The sequence below is a fragment of the Physella acuta genome, unplaced genomic scaffold (assembly GCF_028476545.2).
Source record: "Physella acuta isolate Inbredline_101_S28 unplaced genomic scaffold, ASM2847654v3 ptg000472l, whole genome shotgun sequence".
NCBI classification, from domain to species: domain Eukaryota; kingdom Metazoa; phylum Mollusca; class Gastropoda; family Physidae; genus Physella; species Physella acuta.
The window spans coordinates 63909-80420 of NW_026731991.1; the positions used below are offsets into that span (position 1 = coordinate 63909).

General features: G+C 37.8%; 1 protein-coding gene across 1 annotated transcript; it reads right to left on the reverse strand.

Moving 5' to 3' along the window:
* Positions 1 to 1228: 1228 nt before the first annotated feature.
* On the reverse strand, positions 1229 to 6953 carry LOC131943881 (uncharacterized). Its single transcript, XM_059304183.1, has 6 exons — positions 6915 to 6953; positions 4873 to 4995; positions 4530 to 4668; positions 3100 to 3413; positions 2607 to 2796; positions 1229 to 2460 (listed from the first exon to the last, which is right to left on the reverse strand). The coding sequence occupies exons 1-6, from the start codon at positions 6951 to 6953 to the stop codon at positions 1229 to 1231; spliced, it is 2037 nt and encodes a 678-aa protein (XP_059160166.1).
* Positions 6954 to 16512: the final 9559 nt, after the last annotated feature.

Here is a 16512-nt window from a genome sequence, read left to right on the forward strand (position 1 = left end):
ATGTTTGATTAAGTTATAATCATGGCTTAAAAAAAAAAGCAGCAGAAAACTATCAGCCCCACCTCCACCCACGCCTCACGCTGTAAAAATAATCTACCTTAGGCATCTTCAAGAAATATTGAAACGTTTAGAACAAAACTAAGATTTGATCATTTCTTATAATTAAAATTTTAACATATAATTAATGTTTACAAATTCATTAACGCAAATTTAATCATCAGTCAATAATTAAACATATTTCGCCCATGTTTTAAATACCTACATACGCTAAAAAGCAAAAACAGAAACAACCAAGCAGGAAGTTGATACAATAAGAGGAGGTCTGAATGGCAGTATAAGTGACATTCTGACTGCCAGTGGCTACAGGTTTGTGGTGTTTCTGCTTTAGTTAACTCAGTTAAAACATCTGGTGTGTTTACAGACTTTATGGTGTCCACAGACATACAAAGTGGGAATAAATCTGACTTTATGAGAGCTGGATGGGCAAGGTGTGTGGACCTGAAAAATTCCATCATTTGTTTAGGCTACTTGAGAACTTTTTCTGTTACCTCAGCAATGATGGAATTTTTCTAGATACTTTTGAACTTTTGAGACCTAATATAAAAATATAAGTTTCAACCTTCTGGAATAAGTTTAGTTTATAAATAACAATACAAACCTGGGAGATACGGATGGCTTTATGCTATTCAATGAAATATAAAATGCAATTAGTGTGTTATTAATGTACACCAGACCTGTAAGTAAAGTTCATTTAAAATTATTTGTTAAGGTAGTTTATAACTAAGTAGGCTTACAATTTGTTTGAGCAAAAAAAAAAAGAATAGATAAATTTCCATTAATAGCTTTATTTAAAAAAAGAGACAAGTTTATACATAATCAGTCCATTTTCAATTATTTGTAATAGAAATCGATGTAGGGTATAAGATAATAAAGAAACACAGAATACAAGCAGATATAAATTGAAGGTCCGTTAAGTAAAATGATAAGGCAATCTTCCATCTCTCCTGAAAATAGCCCTTAGTTTTACAAATATAGATTTTGAAACAATAAGAATAGAACAGATTGTTAAACATTAAGAACATACCTTTTTAAATAAAAATTACAAATATACAGAATATATGGGGGGCATAGGCACCCTCATCCGCGTTCGATCAGCCAAGTAATAACTATATAATATTTTAAATGTATATCCAATCACACCAGTCTGTTATTGTTCTACATCGTTCCATTAATCACGCAGAGTGCTCGGAACAATTTGAGGCAAAGTTTGGTTAAATCTGGCCAAAAATGCAAGCGCTTGTTCAACAGCGTCAGTGCCACCAGAAGCCATAACTTTATTGTGCAGGCTTGCAGTCCAGGTGTTATCGAAGGAGGAGAGTTTATAGAACGGGGGGTTGTCTATCAGGACGTGGGGCGTGTCCATAAGGACAGACAGGATGTGACCGTGGAGGCGATCTGTTATAACGACCCTGCCCCTTTGGAGAAAGCTGAAACCGTCATGGGCTTTTATAAATGCACGTTCGAGGTCAGTCGCTCCAGAGTTTAAGGCCCACTCATCATACCAGTCACTGACGTGAACGGTGACGCCTTTAGGTAGAACTGGGAGGGGGTATTTCGAAGTTTCGTTGTCTGTTCGTCTTAGCCAAATGATGTCAAAGTACGGAGGCAGCATTCGTGGAACTGGCCCAATCCCAAACGCCATGTCTGGAGCTAGGTACAACTTCACTCCTCTAAAATGTTCTCTGGCGATTGCTAAAGATTGTTTATCTCTTATCAGAATGTTAAGGTTTGTTTTATTAGAATACGCGTGGATACAAAAGTTTAAATGGCTCACGTAGTCGTCATGCAGCCATATACTTTGCGAAAGAAGAATGAATTTATGTTTAGGAAACACGTCAAGAAGATTGTGTCTAAGTTTGTCATGGAGCTTATAGCCCAAAAGATTTCCCCCTCCATGTAGCAAAATCACAATATCCTCAATCGGATACCTCTGACTAATTATAATTGATCTGTTTATATTTTTCTGTTGATAGCACTTTAAGGTTTCACAATGATAAACGATCTGTTTCTTTAATTTTTTGATGATCATAACCTCCCCTACCGTAATGGCGGAGTCCCCTTTGTTGTCATGATCTGGAATATCCATGAGCATCACATTCGGGGCTGTCCCGATGATGCTGTCTAAAAGATTCAGAAGAACACGCTGATTCTCTTTGATGATGTCATGGGCGTTCGTCAAATTTTGAGACAATGTATTCGTCTCAAACGGGTGTTGTGTTAAATTCCATTTCAGGAAATCAGCGAACCGTGCATCAATTGGTCTTTCCTGCACGTTGAAAATGCTGTGACTATCCGTTTCTTGTCTCAAATAAGAAATCTTGATCCCGGCCCTACTGATGTATCTTGTTGACATCGGTATTGATATGACACAGGAAGTACACAGTAGAACCACGAGAATATCTAAAATGAAAGGTAAGTAAAAACTTTCAATAAAAATATTAATCAGAAAATTTCTCGCTTGCGAAAGTTAGTTATTTTTTTAATATTAATTAAGCCGGTCACGTAAATTATTACAAAATGTAATTAAAAGAAGACATTTTTCTTACTCTTTATTGTTATTTTTTTGCTGGGTGTGGTCTGTTTACTATCCGCGAAGAGAAATAATCCCAAAACAGCCACGCCCAGACCGAAAAAGTTCCCCGTACTAGCTTGTTGCTTCCCACTGAGGTACAACATAATGACGACAAAAAGTCTTTTAAATATGTTGACCACAGAATGGCTGACAATATCCATTACCTGATTGTTAGAAAATATTCATTGAGTCATGTGTGAAAACAAGATGGGGGTAAACAAGAGTTAATAATTAAAAAACGAACTAGAAACATTACTCAAAGCCTCTAGTAATATAATAATCAATACAGAAAATCCCTTTGAATATGTGCCTCTACATTTATTAGTTCTATTTTCCAATTATCTACTATTCTTAAAGGATTCGACAGCCCCATAATAAAAAAAAAGATACATTTAAAATGAAAATAGAAAAGAAAGAAGATATAACATCAACATGGATGTTAAACACATAAAAACACAATCTATTACCTTTAGCGCGACATTGACAGATATGTAGGAATACACGACATGAAATATTCCCGACGAAAAAAGTAGAAAAATCGTGAAAGTCGTTGACAGTGTGAGATTTTCCTCCTTGGTTAAAGCCAAACTGGCAACCAGGATACCCAGCAGTAGACAGTACCAGACGTGCTTAGCGTAGGACGGCCTAAATTTCAAACTTGAGGTAGAGGACTCGGGACCGTGGAGGGTTTTTAGCATGATGTTTCTGATTGCCAGGACTATGTTGGAAATAAATGCCAGAAAAATGCCAGGCGTGGCGAGTGAGTAGGTTGAATTCAACACTGAAACAATAAATAAGAAAGAAAACTGAACGCATTATATATATATATATATATATATATATATATATATATATATATATATATATATATATATATATATATATATATATATATATATAATGTTTTTAAGTAGAAAAGAATCTAGTAGAAAAAAGAATGGCGTAATAGTGTAATAGTGTGGAAAATTAGTACTTTATAAACAAATCCTGAAAGTGCCATCCTCCTTATATAAGAACGCTTAGAATAGATCACTCCCGCTTTATTTAGTGTGTATTTACGCTATACATGGGGCTTATCTTTTGCTGGGACCTTCCTTATTCAATCGTGCATGTGTGAAAAATACTTGTAAACCTCTACAACCTCGCCGAGGGCTAAAAACGGACCACCTACTTATATGAGGCTATCTATCTATATATATATATATATATATATATATATATATATATATATATATATATATATATATATATATATATATATATATATATATATATATATATATATATATATATATATATATATATATATATATATAATTCTCTACGCGGGGACCATGCGGGACACCACCACCACGTACGCACGCCTAGCTCCCCCCTCCCTCGCTTTCCAGGCATATCGCTACCACCCCCGCCCCCACCAGTCTGGTTAGCTGTGGTTCACGACAAATGTTTACAATCGTAGAGCCGGGTCAAATTAGTGACAGCTATTAGGGGCGGATAGTTTAGTATTTAAACGATTTGAAACTCAGAGGAGGTAACAATTTTTGATTGATCTTTTCATTGTCGTCACAGACGGCTGCTTTCACGGGGGGGGGGGGGGGGCAGTAATATCGAATTCACAAATTATGAATTACTGAAAAGAAGAAAATAAAACAACTTAATAGCGACGTATGCTACACCGCGGGTCGGCTCGTACTTATTAAAATGTCATCCCCAACACCCCATAAAACTTTTGAAATGCCAAAAAAAATGTGTGGTCCATTCGGGAAAATTGGAAACGACAATTTGGGACATTGACCGTAACATATACATACATATTTATAGAGCGTAAAATGTTGTCACACGGCAACATTTTACTAACATATAATTAAATCTTTAATCACACATTACAAATTACTAGCGAATTTTAGAGATCCAAAGATAATGAGAGGAATGCCAATCATCGCTTGAAGACTGGGCATCCTATGGAAGACAAACAGTTCTGCTATACACATAAACACCGGCTCTGCCAGCTTCATGGCTTGAGTTGAGGCAGCCTGCAATTTCATCAATTTTGTTGTAAACAACGAATCGAGGAACACGTACATCTTAATATATTTCTAGAAAGATTTTAGTGCATAAATTCTAAGTTTAAATATCTCGTTAACTGCTAACACCCCACATAGTATGCCTGAAAAATACTTCATTTTAAAAAAAAATATGTTGGATGTTTGTAGCCTACGTTGAGAAGAGAGGCTTACCTCAGTGTAGGCCATACTATAATTGGCAGTCATGGTGGCCAAAACATGAGAACCCAGCAGTATAAAATTTTGCCTCTTCTGGTTGCTTGTGTTGACGACGAATGTCGACACGCATGACACGCACTGACAATAAGAATGAACAATGTAATCATACACTGAAAATAAGGTTATAAGCACGGAGAGAGAGAGAAAGAGAAAGAGAGAGAGAACGGGAAAGAGAAAGAGAGAGAGAGAGAGAGAGAGAGCAGAACCAGGTAGAGAAAGTGATTAGATTGAGAGCGAGGGGGGGGGGGGAATAGAAAGCATAACTTAACTCCCAACCCAGCCGAAAACTCGCATTTTTTTGTCGCTTGAATCTCGACTCGATTGATTGCGAGTAAGAAGCGCCATAGACTCTCCAGTCGTTCCGTTTCTTGTCTAATGAATTACTCTACACAAGACAGTGTATATATTTTAAATTCTAAAGTCCCGACGGTGTTTCTAGTTTTAATAAAACAACACCTAGGGCCATTTGACTGTTTAAGGGGATATGCTATGTTTTTTTTTCTATTTTTTACAGTTTAAGATCTAAAGCCTTTTGAATACTTTTATCGTATTTGGCATATAAAAGTAAGTTTTAAACAGAAAAAAAAGGTGGAAAACAATTTTGGTTGTCATGGAAACCCAAAAAACCTCCGCCATTTTGATTTTTTCGGTACTTTTAAAAATACTAAGGCATTTTTATTTATGCACCTATAGCAATCAAATTTAAACTGCTTATATTTCAGTATATATTAAAACTTTTGTCACGACAACTTTTTGAAATAATTACTAGTAAGAATTTTACAAGGTCTAAAAAAATCGTACCCTTTTTAGTGTTCAAAAGTTTCAAAATTTGCATATTAATTACCAAATACTTTTTTCTGTGAAAGCAATCACAATTCTCTCGTGATAAAAGTTGTATCTTTGCATCAAGAACAATTACTGAAAATATGGTTGGCAATGTTTAATAAATAAAAAAGTAGTAGGCTTTTTAGTGTTAAAAACATACGAACTGAGAAAAACAGCCAAAAGTAACGAAAACTAGGTCATGAAAGTACCATATCTGTGTAAACTGCAAAGCCGATTGTAAGCTTTGGGTGTTTCCGAAATGTAGGAAATTAAGTTTATTAGATTCATGAGAAATCCAGCTTTCCAATGATGTCAAATACAATATAATGACGGATATAACTTTTGATAGAGAGCTTGTAAGATTGGGAAAAATTGATTATTTTTTAATCAATAGGGTCATAAAAATCGTAATTCAAACACATAAATTATTATTTTTTCTTTAAAGTTATTATTTTCTTTATACAAAAATGGACAAAGTATCCAAAAGTGCAAGAAACCGATCATGACGAAAAACTAGAAATTGTTTGATTTTTTTCCGCGCATATCCCCTTTAAAAGAAAGATAATTACTAGCATTGTAGTATTCTACTAAAACTTTTTCTGCACACGCACATAAAAAAACATCACTTTTATTTTTGAAAAGAAATGTTGCTAAATGTATATAATTTTAATAATTTTAAAAGCAGGATTTTGGACAAATTAGTGCATTTGGATGATGGTCTTTCATCCAACAAGCAATCAAATTTAATATTTTAATTATTTAAAAAAAAATGTCCTCGCCTGTACAAACGTTAGCACAGAGGCGGAGAGCAGCCTTAGTAGCTGCACATTCGTAGAGGCCTCATCTTCCACGAGTCGGTCCATGAATAGCTTACCACACAGGTGACACAGGAAAGAAAACAAAGTCCAGCCAAGGAACACACATATCGCAACAACAGGGTCACGAAAATGGGATACGGAAATATTGATCATTCTGTATGTTTCAAGTCCAGGCTACTGTGGGAAATAGTCTAGAAATAGTTTAAAATAAAACAAATGTAAAAACTTGGTAATAAGAAGCTTTTAAATGCAATGAAATGAAGAAAATAAAACAAACTTGTTTTCTATAATAAAAGCATTGGTCGCTTATGAAAGCTCTTATTCAAGTTTTTTGCGACCAATGAGCCATTTTACCTGAACTAGATACCCGCTCGGCCTGAACCAGGTACCCATCCCGCATTAGCCTTTTAACCTTCAAGCCTCAAAGAAAACCACACACCAAACTTCTTTACATTTTTACTATAGTGCAAGTTATTTTCGAAGGAAAAAGAAAACACCGGATTTAACTTCTCGATACACCAGCATTAGGATGCATTTAGTGCCAGTCAGATTGGTTTCAAAGGCTCATATTGTGTTTTTTAAGGGAATAGAACGTGGCCTTCTTGTGTGTATGTGTGCGTATATTTACTAACCAGAGTCCTTGCGACGATTGTCGAAGCCGTAAAAATTTGCGTATTTTATTTTGAAAATTGGGGATTATTCTAGACAGATAAAAGAGAAAAAAAAAACATTTTTTTTTGTGGAGGAGTAAAATCGTTGTCCCACTTTTTACTATAAAAGTTAATTGTAGTCTATTGTTACCATTTTTTTAATGTAAGGTATAAAATTTAGATTTTACGAAGCGTTTCAGTTCAGGTTTTGTTATTAGTTTTAGAATGTGTTATGTTTTAAGCTGAATGTAAATAAATCTTATACAACACTGCATTAAAATCCCCCCCTCCCTGAAATTAGTTAATCAAATGGCGTACCCATTTTTACTCTAAAGTAAAAATAAAGCTTTGCAATTATCTTTAATTAATATGTAACAAGCTGTTTCTGTATAATGATGTGATTCCGGATTTTAATCAATATATATAATTCTCTTCAACAGACCATATCGCTACTACCCCCACCACACCACTCTGGTGAGCTGTTTACAATTGTACAGAAGAGTCGAATTAGTGACAGCTATTAGGGGCAGATGATTTAGTTTTTAAACGATTTGAAACTAAGAGGAAGTAATAACAAATGATGTGGGATATTTTCATTATCGTCTGTAAACTGTCGTCACGGACGTCTGCTTTCAAGCGGGGGGGGGGGGGGGGGGGGGGGAGGGGGGGTTGGGCAGTGAGGGTGAGGATAATCGTCCTTCACTGATAGTGTTTTAAAGCAAATATTTTCAGTCGCAGCATTAGTAGTGTCGAATTCATAAATTATGAATTACGGAGAAGTAGACAATAAAACAACTAAATAGCGGCGTATGCTACGTCGCGAGTCTGCTCGTTATTTCTAAATGCCTGACTTTGTTTGTGTAATGAATTGTGTGATTTTAAAGCAACTTTGTATAAACCAATTTGAGGGAGGTTTCATAACGCCATATGTGGTAAGTTGTGGGTCAGTAGTGATCTTTTTTTGCGCGTTCTCTAACATTTTAAAATGTAATTTGAGGCGTAGACTTATAATTAATTTCAGTCTTATATTTAAATTGAAGTTGTTGATAGTTTCAGTTAAGGATTTCAGATTGTTTTAGATTTTGTGCTACGTTTGTTTTAAATCAAATTTGAGTTATAGGGCAGGGTGAAATGTGACGTCATTTTATAGGGGTAATTTGACGATGGGTGACGATTGAGAGGGGAGCGGTTAAATTTCGTAAAAACGGGACCTAATAATTGACGAATCCGTATACAAACAATAACTGATTTTTTAAAGTGCGAATAAAAATTAATTATACTTACGGTTAATGGACCGACCCAATGTGATTGATTGCATGAGGAGAAATCACCGAACAAACCGTATAGACGGAACAAACCAGATTATGAGATAGATAGTGACGGCCTTTTTAAAAGTACTCCAGGCTTGCGAACAACCGTCTATGGATCGGTATGTGTTTCGGAGCTGTATTCGTCAACATGCATTGAAAACCTTTCACAATACATCCGTCGTGTATAGACGTTATTCATGTCTTGCTCGACATTTTTTTGGGGGGGGGGGGGGGGGGAAGAGCGGAGAGCTCCTTTGAGGAAGAGTGGGTGGACCTTGTAGATAAAATAACTTGGTTTTAGTGGCTGATTCGCTTGAAGATTTCATACGTGCGTGGATGACACTCGACCGTGTAGAGTGCACGCACATGTTTTAGGCTTGGGTGATCGAGCGAAAGCGATTTCGGCAACGGATTAGCTACTAAAGCCTACTGACCTACATTTCACACAACGATAAGGATTATCCGTTATTGACTCCAAAGTTTTTGGACATTTCAACCCCCCCCCCCCTCCCTTTCCACTCTCTTTCCCTCAACTTCATTCATCGTCAATTAAAGTCTACCCTTCCACTTCAAGGGGCACACCACATTTCAGCCACCCTCTCTCATTTAACCCTTTATTTACGGAATTATGTTCTGAATGAATTTTTTTCTTAAACAATGTGTTATCATATTGCTTTTGGCACAATTAAAGCATATGTCGAAGGAAATTTTGTTTCATAAATTTTTAAGGGCTCAAACATGTATTGGTACTTATAAGTACCGTCAGGAATGTAGGACATTTTTTCCAAAAATTAAAAAATTTACAAAACAGGTAAAAACGATACAACTTATTAAATAATAATATGGCAATCATTATAACAATCATTTTTTGTAATTTCCACACATAAACACAGCACAAAAGTATATTTTGAGTACGATTTTTACTGGATTTTCTATCGGAACACATCTTAGACCTCAAACACAGCAAAAGGTGCCGACATGTCATGCTCCCTCATTACTCATTCCTGAGACATTCTTGTCTGTCGTCTTTCTGGTGTGGCAATAGTTGCCGGACTGAACCTGCTTTTGCTTGAGGCTTCCAATAGCCATTAGAATGAGCCGCATAAACAAATATTTTGAAAACGAAATCCTAGTCATTCAGTACACTACTACTAGTAATACTAGTATAATTGTAGCCTACTAGAATGTTATGACAGGTCTACACTACAGTGTAAAGTACATAAATAGAAGTGAGCTCAATGTGTTTTGAATAGCCGTAGTGGCCTACTGTTTTGTGTTTACTGATTCAAAATTACAAAACGATCTGTACTACACGCAGAAGTATGTACTATTACTAGTCTACAGGTAAACATTACGTACACGCCAGCTATTGTATGCAAGATAGTTTTTTTCAACAAATATAACTTACAAATCTTACTTCTAGAACTAGACTTTGGTATACAAATAACGTATACCAAACCTAGTAAACGAGCCTGCAACTGCCACCTCTAGTCTTGTTATTCTTTTACTACTAGATATCTGCAAGTAATTACAATATTTCTGAAGAAAACCCTATGCTAACCTTCTTATAAATGCATAAATATATTTTTTTAAGTACATTCCGATAAATAATTATCAAAATAATATTTATGGCACTCCACATCGAAAATCAGCAATTTCCAAGAAATCCTAAAAAAATGTCAGTGTGCCCTGACGGTACTTATAAGTCCACTTGTAAACATTGATCTATTACAAAGACAATTTGATAAAAATTGTATAACTAGAAGTTAAATGTATTTGCCTGACTATTGAAGATGCCAATAACAAATATTCGGTGTTGAAAACGTGAAGAATAAGGTAAAACAAAGGGAAATCAGGAACACATGTGAGATATGCACAGAACAATTGCGAACTACCGATACAGGTAGAGACTGAAAATGGCGCCACACCAGAAATTTTCAAAAAACATCGTTCCCTCCACCTACCTGTGACTCAAGGGAGATAATACTATCAATTACATCAATAATTTTTAAAATTCGTCTTAAATTAAAAATAATACAGGCGCTTAATTAAAGTGGTACTTATAAGTACCGTCAGTAGATAAAGGGTTAAGAAAAATTAAAAATTTTCATTTAAAAAAATTAGGTTAATTCTGCACGCTTCCACTATTGCAGCACGGCAATGTAAAGAACGCAGAGCATTGAATAGATTACGACACATATAATATTTTTTGGTATTCTATATAGATATTTGCTGAAGCAGATCATTACTCGCCCCTCTCTTAGTTACCTATCCCTCCCCCTCTTCATTTATCCCGGAGTAATTCCAAAAACTACAGCAAGACATTACTCTACGGGCAATAGCCCCCCCCCCCCCCGCCTGAACACCCTACTATCCCACATCCAACACTCCACTATCACACACCCAACATCCCACATCCTACATTTTCAACACCGACATCACACTATCACATACCGCATCACACCACTAACCCAACCCAACCAAACCAAAACCACCTTGTTCCGCCCCACCCACACACCAATTACTGATCCTGACACCAAACCCATTCCCGCACCCACCACCTCCATTTAAAAAAAATTGTACTTTTATAATTACAACATACAGTGTGCTTTATCTTTCTTCTTCTTCTTCTTTCTTCATTTTAGTGTTGGAAGGGATTCCCTCCAACACAATTATATATTAGTGTCAACTGGTTATACGCCATTGTCGTTGAAGCCATGAGTCCGATTTCAGCCTGCTTTTCTTATTGGATTTGCTTCCATAGCATTTGTCCAACCAAAAAATAAACTAGAAGCCAGCAGTGTGCTTTATAATAATCTTCTCTTAATTGTGCTGAAAAAATTACAAATCTTGATTTCTATATTAAAAAGCATTGTTCACTAAAATATGTTTTTTTGTGTGTAAATAAGTACTCATCTGAAAATTCTAGAGATACTACTACTGATTTTCTGATATCTAGTTTTGGAATTAAACTAAATAAATAAATAACTATTCAAACGCGTAGATAGTATTATGTATTAGTAGTATTTTGACAAGACGATATAGTTTCCACTTGGAAAACGGTTTGTGGACTGCACTGAGCAACTCAAGCTAATAACACTATATCCGCCCTACCCATATTAAACCTCCTCAACCGAACTGACTTTTGTCATGCATGAACTCCTGCCCATTTGGTCTGGGTGATCTATTTATAATGTGTATTCACAAATGTTTTTGTGGTTGTCCGGTTATTCACGTCTCTATATTCTCGAATTGGAAGATCTATCAAACGTATAGTTTGAAATAGTTCAATAAAAACAACTGGAATAGTTAACTAATTAATTTGGATAATTTATCGGCCGATACAAGGCTGAGTTTAACGATTATGAGTTGTTATAATCTATCTTTATATTCTTTTATAAGATCTTTATAAAAAATCAGTCAAATTGTTGTAAAACCATTACAAATAAACTGAGAGACATATAATTAAGGCTATAGCTTTGTTGTATTGGAACGCAGTTTAGACGCTGGATTGAAAAATATAGATCTTGTAATGCTTTACGGTTGCATATTTAAATGTTTTTTACATTGGAATAGGTCTTATATTTGTATTACCATATTAGAATGTAATTCGGTTTATACTTGTTAGTAAGAAGACTTTTGTTCTCTACATAAGTAGGCATTTTTCAGTTCCACACATACTGCACATTTTTTTAAAACTTTGATTTTCGACACAATAAATAAATATACATCTATATATATTAAAACCTCGAGGCTCGATGAATTTTAGTAGTATATTAGAAAAATGGATTTATCTCACACACATACACTTTATGAGAAAGCAAACACACACACACGTACGCACGCACACACACACATACAATCACACACACACGCACACACGCGCGCGCTCACACACACATACATATATATATATATATATATATATATATATATATATATATATATATATATATATATATATACATATACATATTATATATATATATATATATATATATATATATATATATATATATATATATATATATATATATATATATATATATATATATATATATATATATATATATATATATATATATATATATATATATACGACATTTTTAATTTTAAATAAAAAATTATTCTAAGGAGTTAGGCTTTTTTTCAACGACCCTATTTATAATCAACAAATGATTAAACAAGTGCGAAAAACATTCTTAACTGCGGTTAAATGAGCGTCACAGTAAGATTTGATTCATTAGGAAAAATCACCGAACCCTCCACACCGGCAGTACAAACCAAAATTATGAGAATGGCCTCTTCCTATATTGTGATGGCCCTATCCATATAGCGCCAATCTGACGAGAAGTTTTGGAGTTATTGTCGTCAACATACCTAGATAAACCTGTTATGCATAGACGGCTTTGACAGCTTTCATTATTCATGAGGAGGGTAGGGTATTCCAATTTCAGTATACATAAAATAGTGTGATGTTAGCGGCTTAATTCGCTTGAAGAGTTGTTGTCTGATATTCGATCTTGCAGAATATAATGCCATGTTTTGGCTTAGCTAATTATGCAAATTAGTTTAGGCAACTCGTTATTAGAGTCAACCTAGAATGTATACAGGTGTTCAGAATAAGGAAAGCGACGTCTTGCAAATATATAAACAGTTAATCGAAAACATCTGTGAGTCAATGTAGTATACTAGACGACCAAGTTTCTCTTTGGTAAACGGTGTGTCGCCTGCACTACGCCACACACAAAACACTCTCACCATGTTCTCCCCATCCCTTCTTCACACACATGAACTCCAAAGAATCATGTCGCATTACTTAAAATTGAATTGTTAAAATTCTTCCTAGTTTATAATTTACTCATTTTTCAACTCAATATAAAGTAGGCTTACTGATTAAAAAAAACACGAATAATGCGCATTTAAGCAATATCCCTATTTATTATATTACTAGCATACCTTCGCGCGTGTGGCTGTTTTCTATGCATTATTACAACATTCACGCTATCGCCATGATACATTTCAGGTTTATTTAGTACACTCCAGTGAAAATTTCAGCAAAAATAAAATGAAATACCTGTGAGGTGGCGCCCCGTCGGTAGATGATCGTTTGGAGCCAGTGTTCAGCAGCCGCTGTTTTAGCACCAGGTTCTGCGTATTTGGCATTCTGCTTAGGGGATTAGAGTCTTTGTGTGATACAACAATTGAGCTGCACTAAGGGGTGCCGTAGGACCCTGGAGGTAGTAAAGCTTTTAGCTCTCTGGTTTACACTATTTTAGTACCTAGGGCGGCTGATTGAGCGTTCTGTTTAGTGGAAGGTCATGGGTGGTATTGTAATCACGTGCAAACTGTACTAGGAGCAGGTGGGTGAATATGTGAGGTGGGTGAATGTGTGGGATAGGTGAATATATGGGGGTGGGTGACCGTGTGAGGTGGGTGAATATGTGGGGTGAGTAAATATGTGGGGTGAGTGAATATGTGGGGTGGGTGAATATGTGGGGTGGGTAAATGTGTGGGGTGGGTGAATATGTGGGTGGGTGAATGTGTGGGGTGGGTGAATATGTGGGGTGGGTAAATATGTGGGGTGGGTGAATATGTGGGGGTGGGTAAATATGTGGGGTTGGTGAATATAGGTGGGGGTGGTTGAATATGTGGGGTGGGTGAATATGTGGGGTGGGTAAATATGTGGGGTGGGTGAATATGTGGGGTGGGTAAATATGTGGGGTGGGTGAATATGTGGGGGTGGGTGAATATGTGGGGAGGATGAATAAAGGTGGGGGTGGTTGGATATGTGGGGTGGGTGAATATGTGAGGTGGGTAAATATGTGGGGTGGGTGAGTATGTGGGGTGGGTGAATATGTGGGGTGGGTAAATATGTGGGGTGGGTAAATATGTGGGGTGGGTGAATATGTGGGGTGGGTAAATATGTGGGGTGGGGAAATATGTGGGGTGGGTGAATATGTGGGGTGGGTAAATATGTGGGGTGGGTAAATATGTGGGGTGGGTGAATATGTGGGGGTGGGTGAATATGTGGGGTGGGTGAATATGTGGGGTGGGTAAATATGTGGGGTGAAAATATGTGGGGTGGGTAAATATGTGGAGGTGGGTGAATATGTGGGGTGGGTGAATATGTGGGGTGGGTAAATATGTGGGGTGGGTGAATATGTGGGGTGGGTAAATATGTGGGGTGGGTAAATATGTGGGGTGGGTAAATATGTGGGGTGGGTAAATATGTGGGGTGGGTAAATATGTGGGGTGGGTGAATATGTGGGGTGGGTGAATATGTGGGGTGGGTGAATATGCGGGGTGGGTGAATATGTGGGGGTGGGTGAATATGTGGGGTGGGTGAATATGTGGGGTTGGTAAATATGTGGGGTGGGTAAATATGTGGGGTGGGTGAATATGTGGGGTGGGTGAATATGTGGGGTGGGTGAATATGTGGGGTGGGTGAATATGTGTGGGTGGGTAAATATGTGGGGTGGATGAATATAGGTGGGGGTGGTTGGATATGTGGGGTGGGTGAATATGTGGGGTGGGTAAATATGTGGGGTGGGTGAATATGTGGGGGTGGGTGAATATGTGAGGTGGGTGAATATGTGGGGTGGGTGAATATGTGGGGTGGGTGAATATGTGGGGTGGGTGAATATGTGGGGTGGGTGAATATATGTGGGGTGGGGTGAATATGTGGGGTGGGTAAATATGTGGGGTGGGTGAATATTTGGGATGGGTAAATATGTGGGGGTGGGTGACTGTGTGGGGTGGGTAAATATGTGGGGTGGGTGAATATGTGGGGGTGGGTGAATATGTGGGGGTGGGTAAATGTGTGGGGTGGGTGACTGTGTGGGGTGGGTGAATATATGGGGTGGGTGAATATATGGGGTGGGTGACTGTGTGGGGTGGGTGAATATGTGGGGTGGGTGAATATGTGGGGTGGGTGAATATGTGGGGTGGGTGAATATGTGGGGGTGGGTGAATATGTGGGGTCGGGTGAATATGTGGGGTGGGTAAACTTGTGGGGTGGGTAAATATGTGGGGGTGGGTGAATATGTGGGGGTGGGTAAATATGTGGGGGTGGGTGAATATGTGGGGTGGGTGAATATGTGGGGTGGGTGAATATGTGGGGTGGGTAAATATGTGGGGGTGGGTGAATATGTGGGGTTGATAAATATGTGGGGTGGGTGAATATGTGGGGGTGGGTGAATATGTGGGGGTGGGTGAATATGTGGGGTGGATGAATATAGGTGGGGGTGGTTGGATATGTGGGGTGGGTGAATATGTGGGGTGGGTAAATATGTGGGGTTGGTGAATATGTGGGGGTGGGTGAATATGTGCGGTGGGTGAATATGTGGGGTGGGTGAATATGTGGGGTGGGTGAATATGTGGGGTGGGTGAATATGTGGGGTGGGTGAATATGTGGGGTGGGTGAATATGTGGGGTGGGTGAATATGTGCGGTGGGTGAATATGTGGGGTGGGTAAATGGGAACAGGGCATTTCCCCCCTGTCAATTACCCCCCGGATATTTCCCTCCCCGACATTACCCCCCAGAGTAATTACCCCCCCTGTCAATTACCCCCCTGTCAATTACCCCCCGCCCAGTAGGACATTACCCCCCCCCCTCCGGGACAGGGTTAGAGTTAGGGTTAGGGCTGGGTTTAGGGTTAGGTTTAGGGCTAGGGCTAGGGCTAGGGTTAGGGTTAGGGTTAGGGTTAGGGTTAGGGTTAGGGTTAGGGCTAGGGCTAGGGCTAGGGTTAGGGTTAGGGTTAGGATTAGGGTTAGGGTTAGGGTTAGGGTTAGGGTTAGGGTTAGGGTTAGGGTTAGGGTTAGGGTTAGGGTTAGGGTTAGGGTTAGGTTTTAGGGCTAGGGTTAGGGTTAGGGTTAGGATTAGTATTAGGATTAGGGCTAGGGTTAGGGTTAGGGTTAGGGTTAGGGTTAGGGTTAGGGTTAGGTTTTAGGGCTAGTGTTAGGGTTAGGATTAGTATTAGGATTAGGGC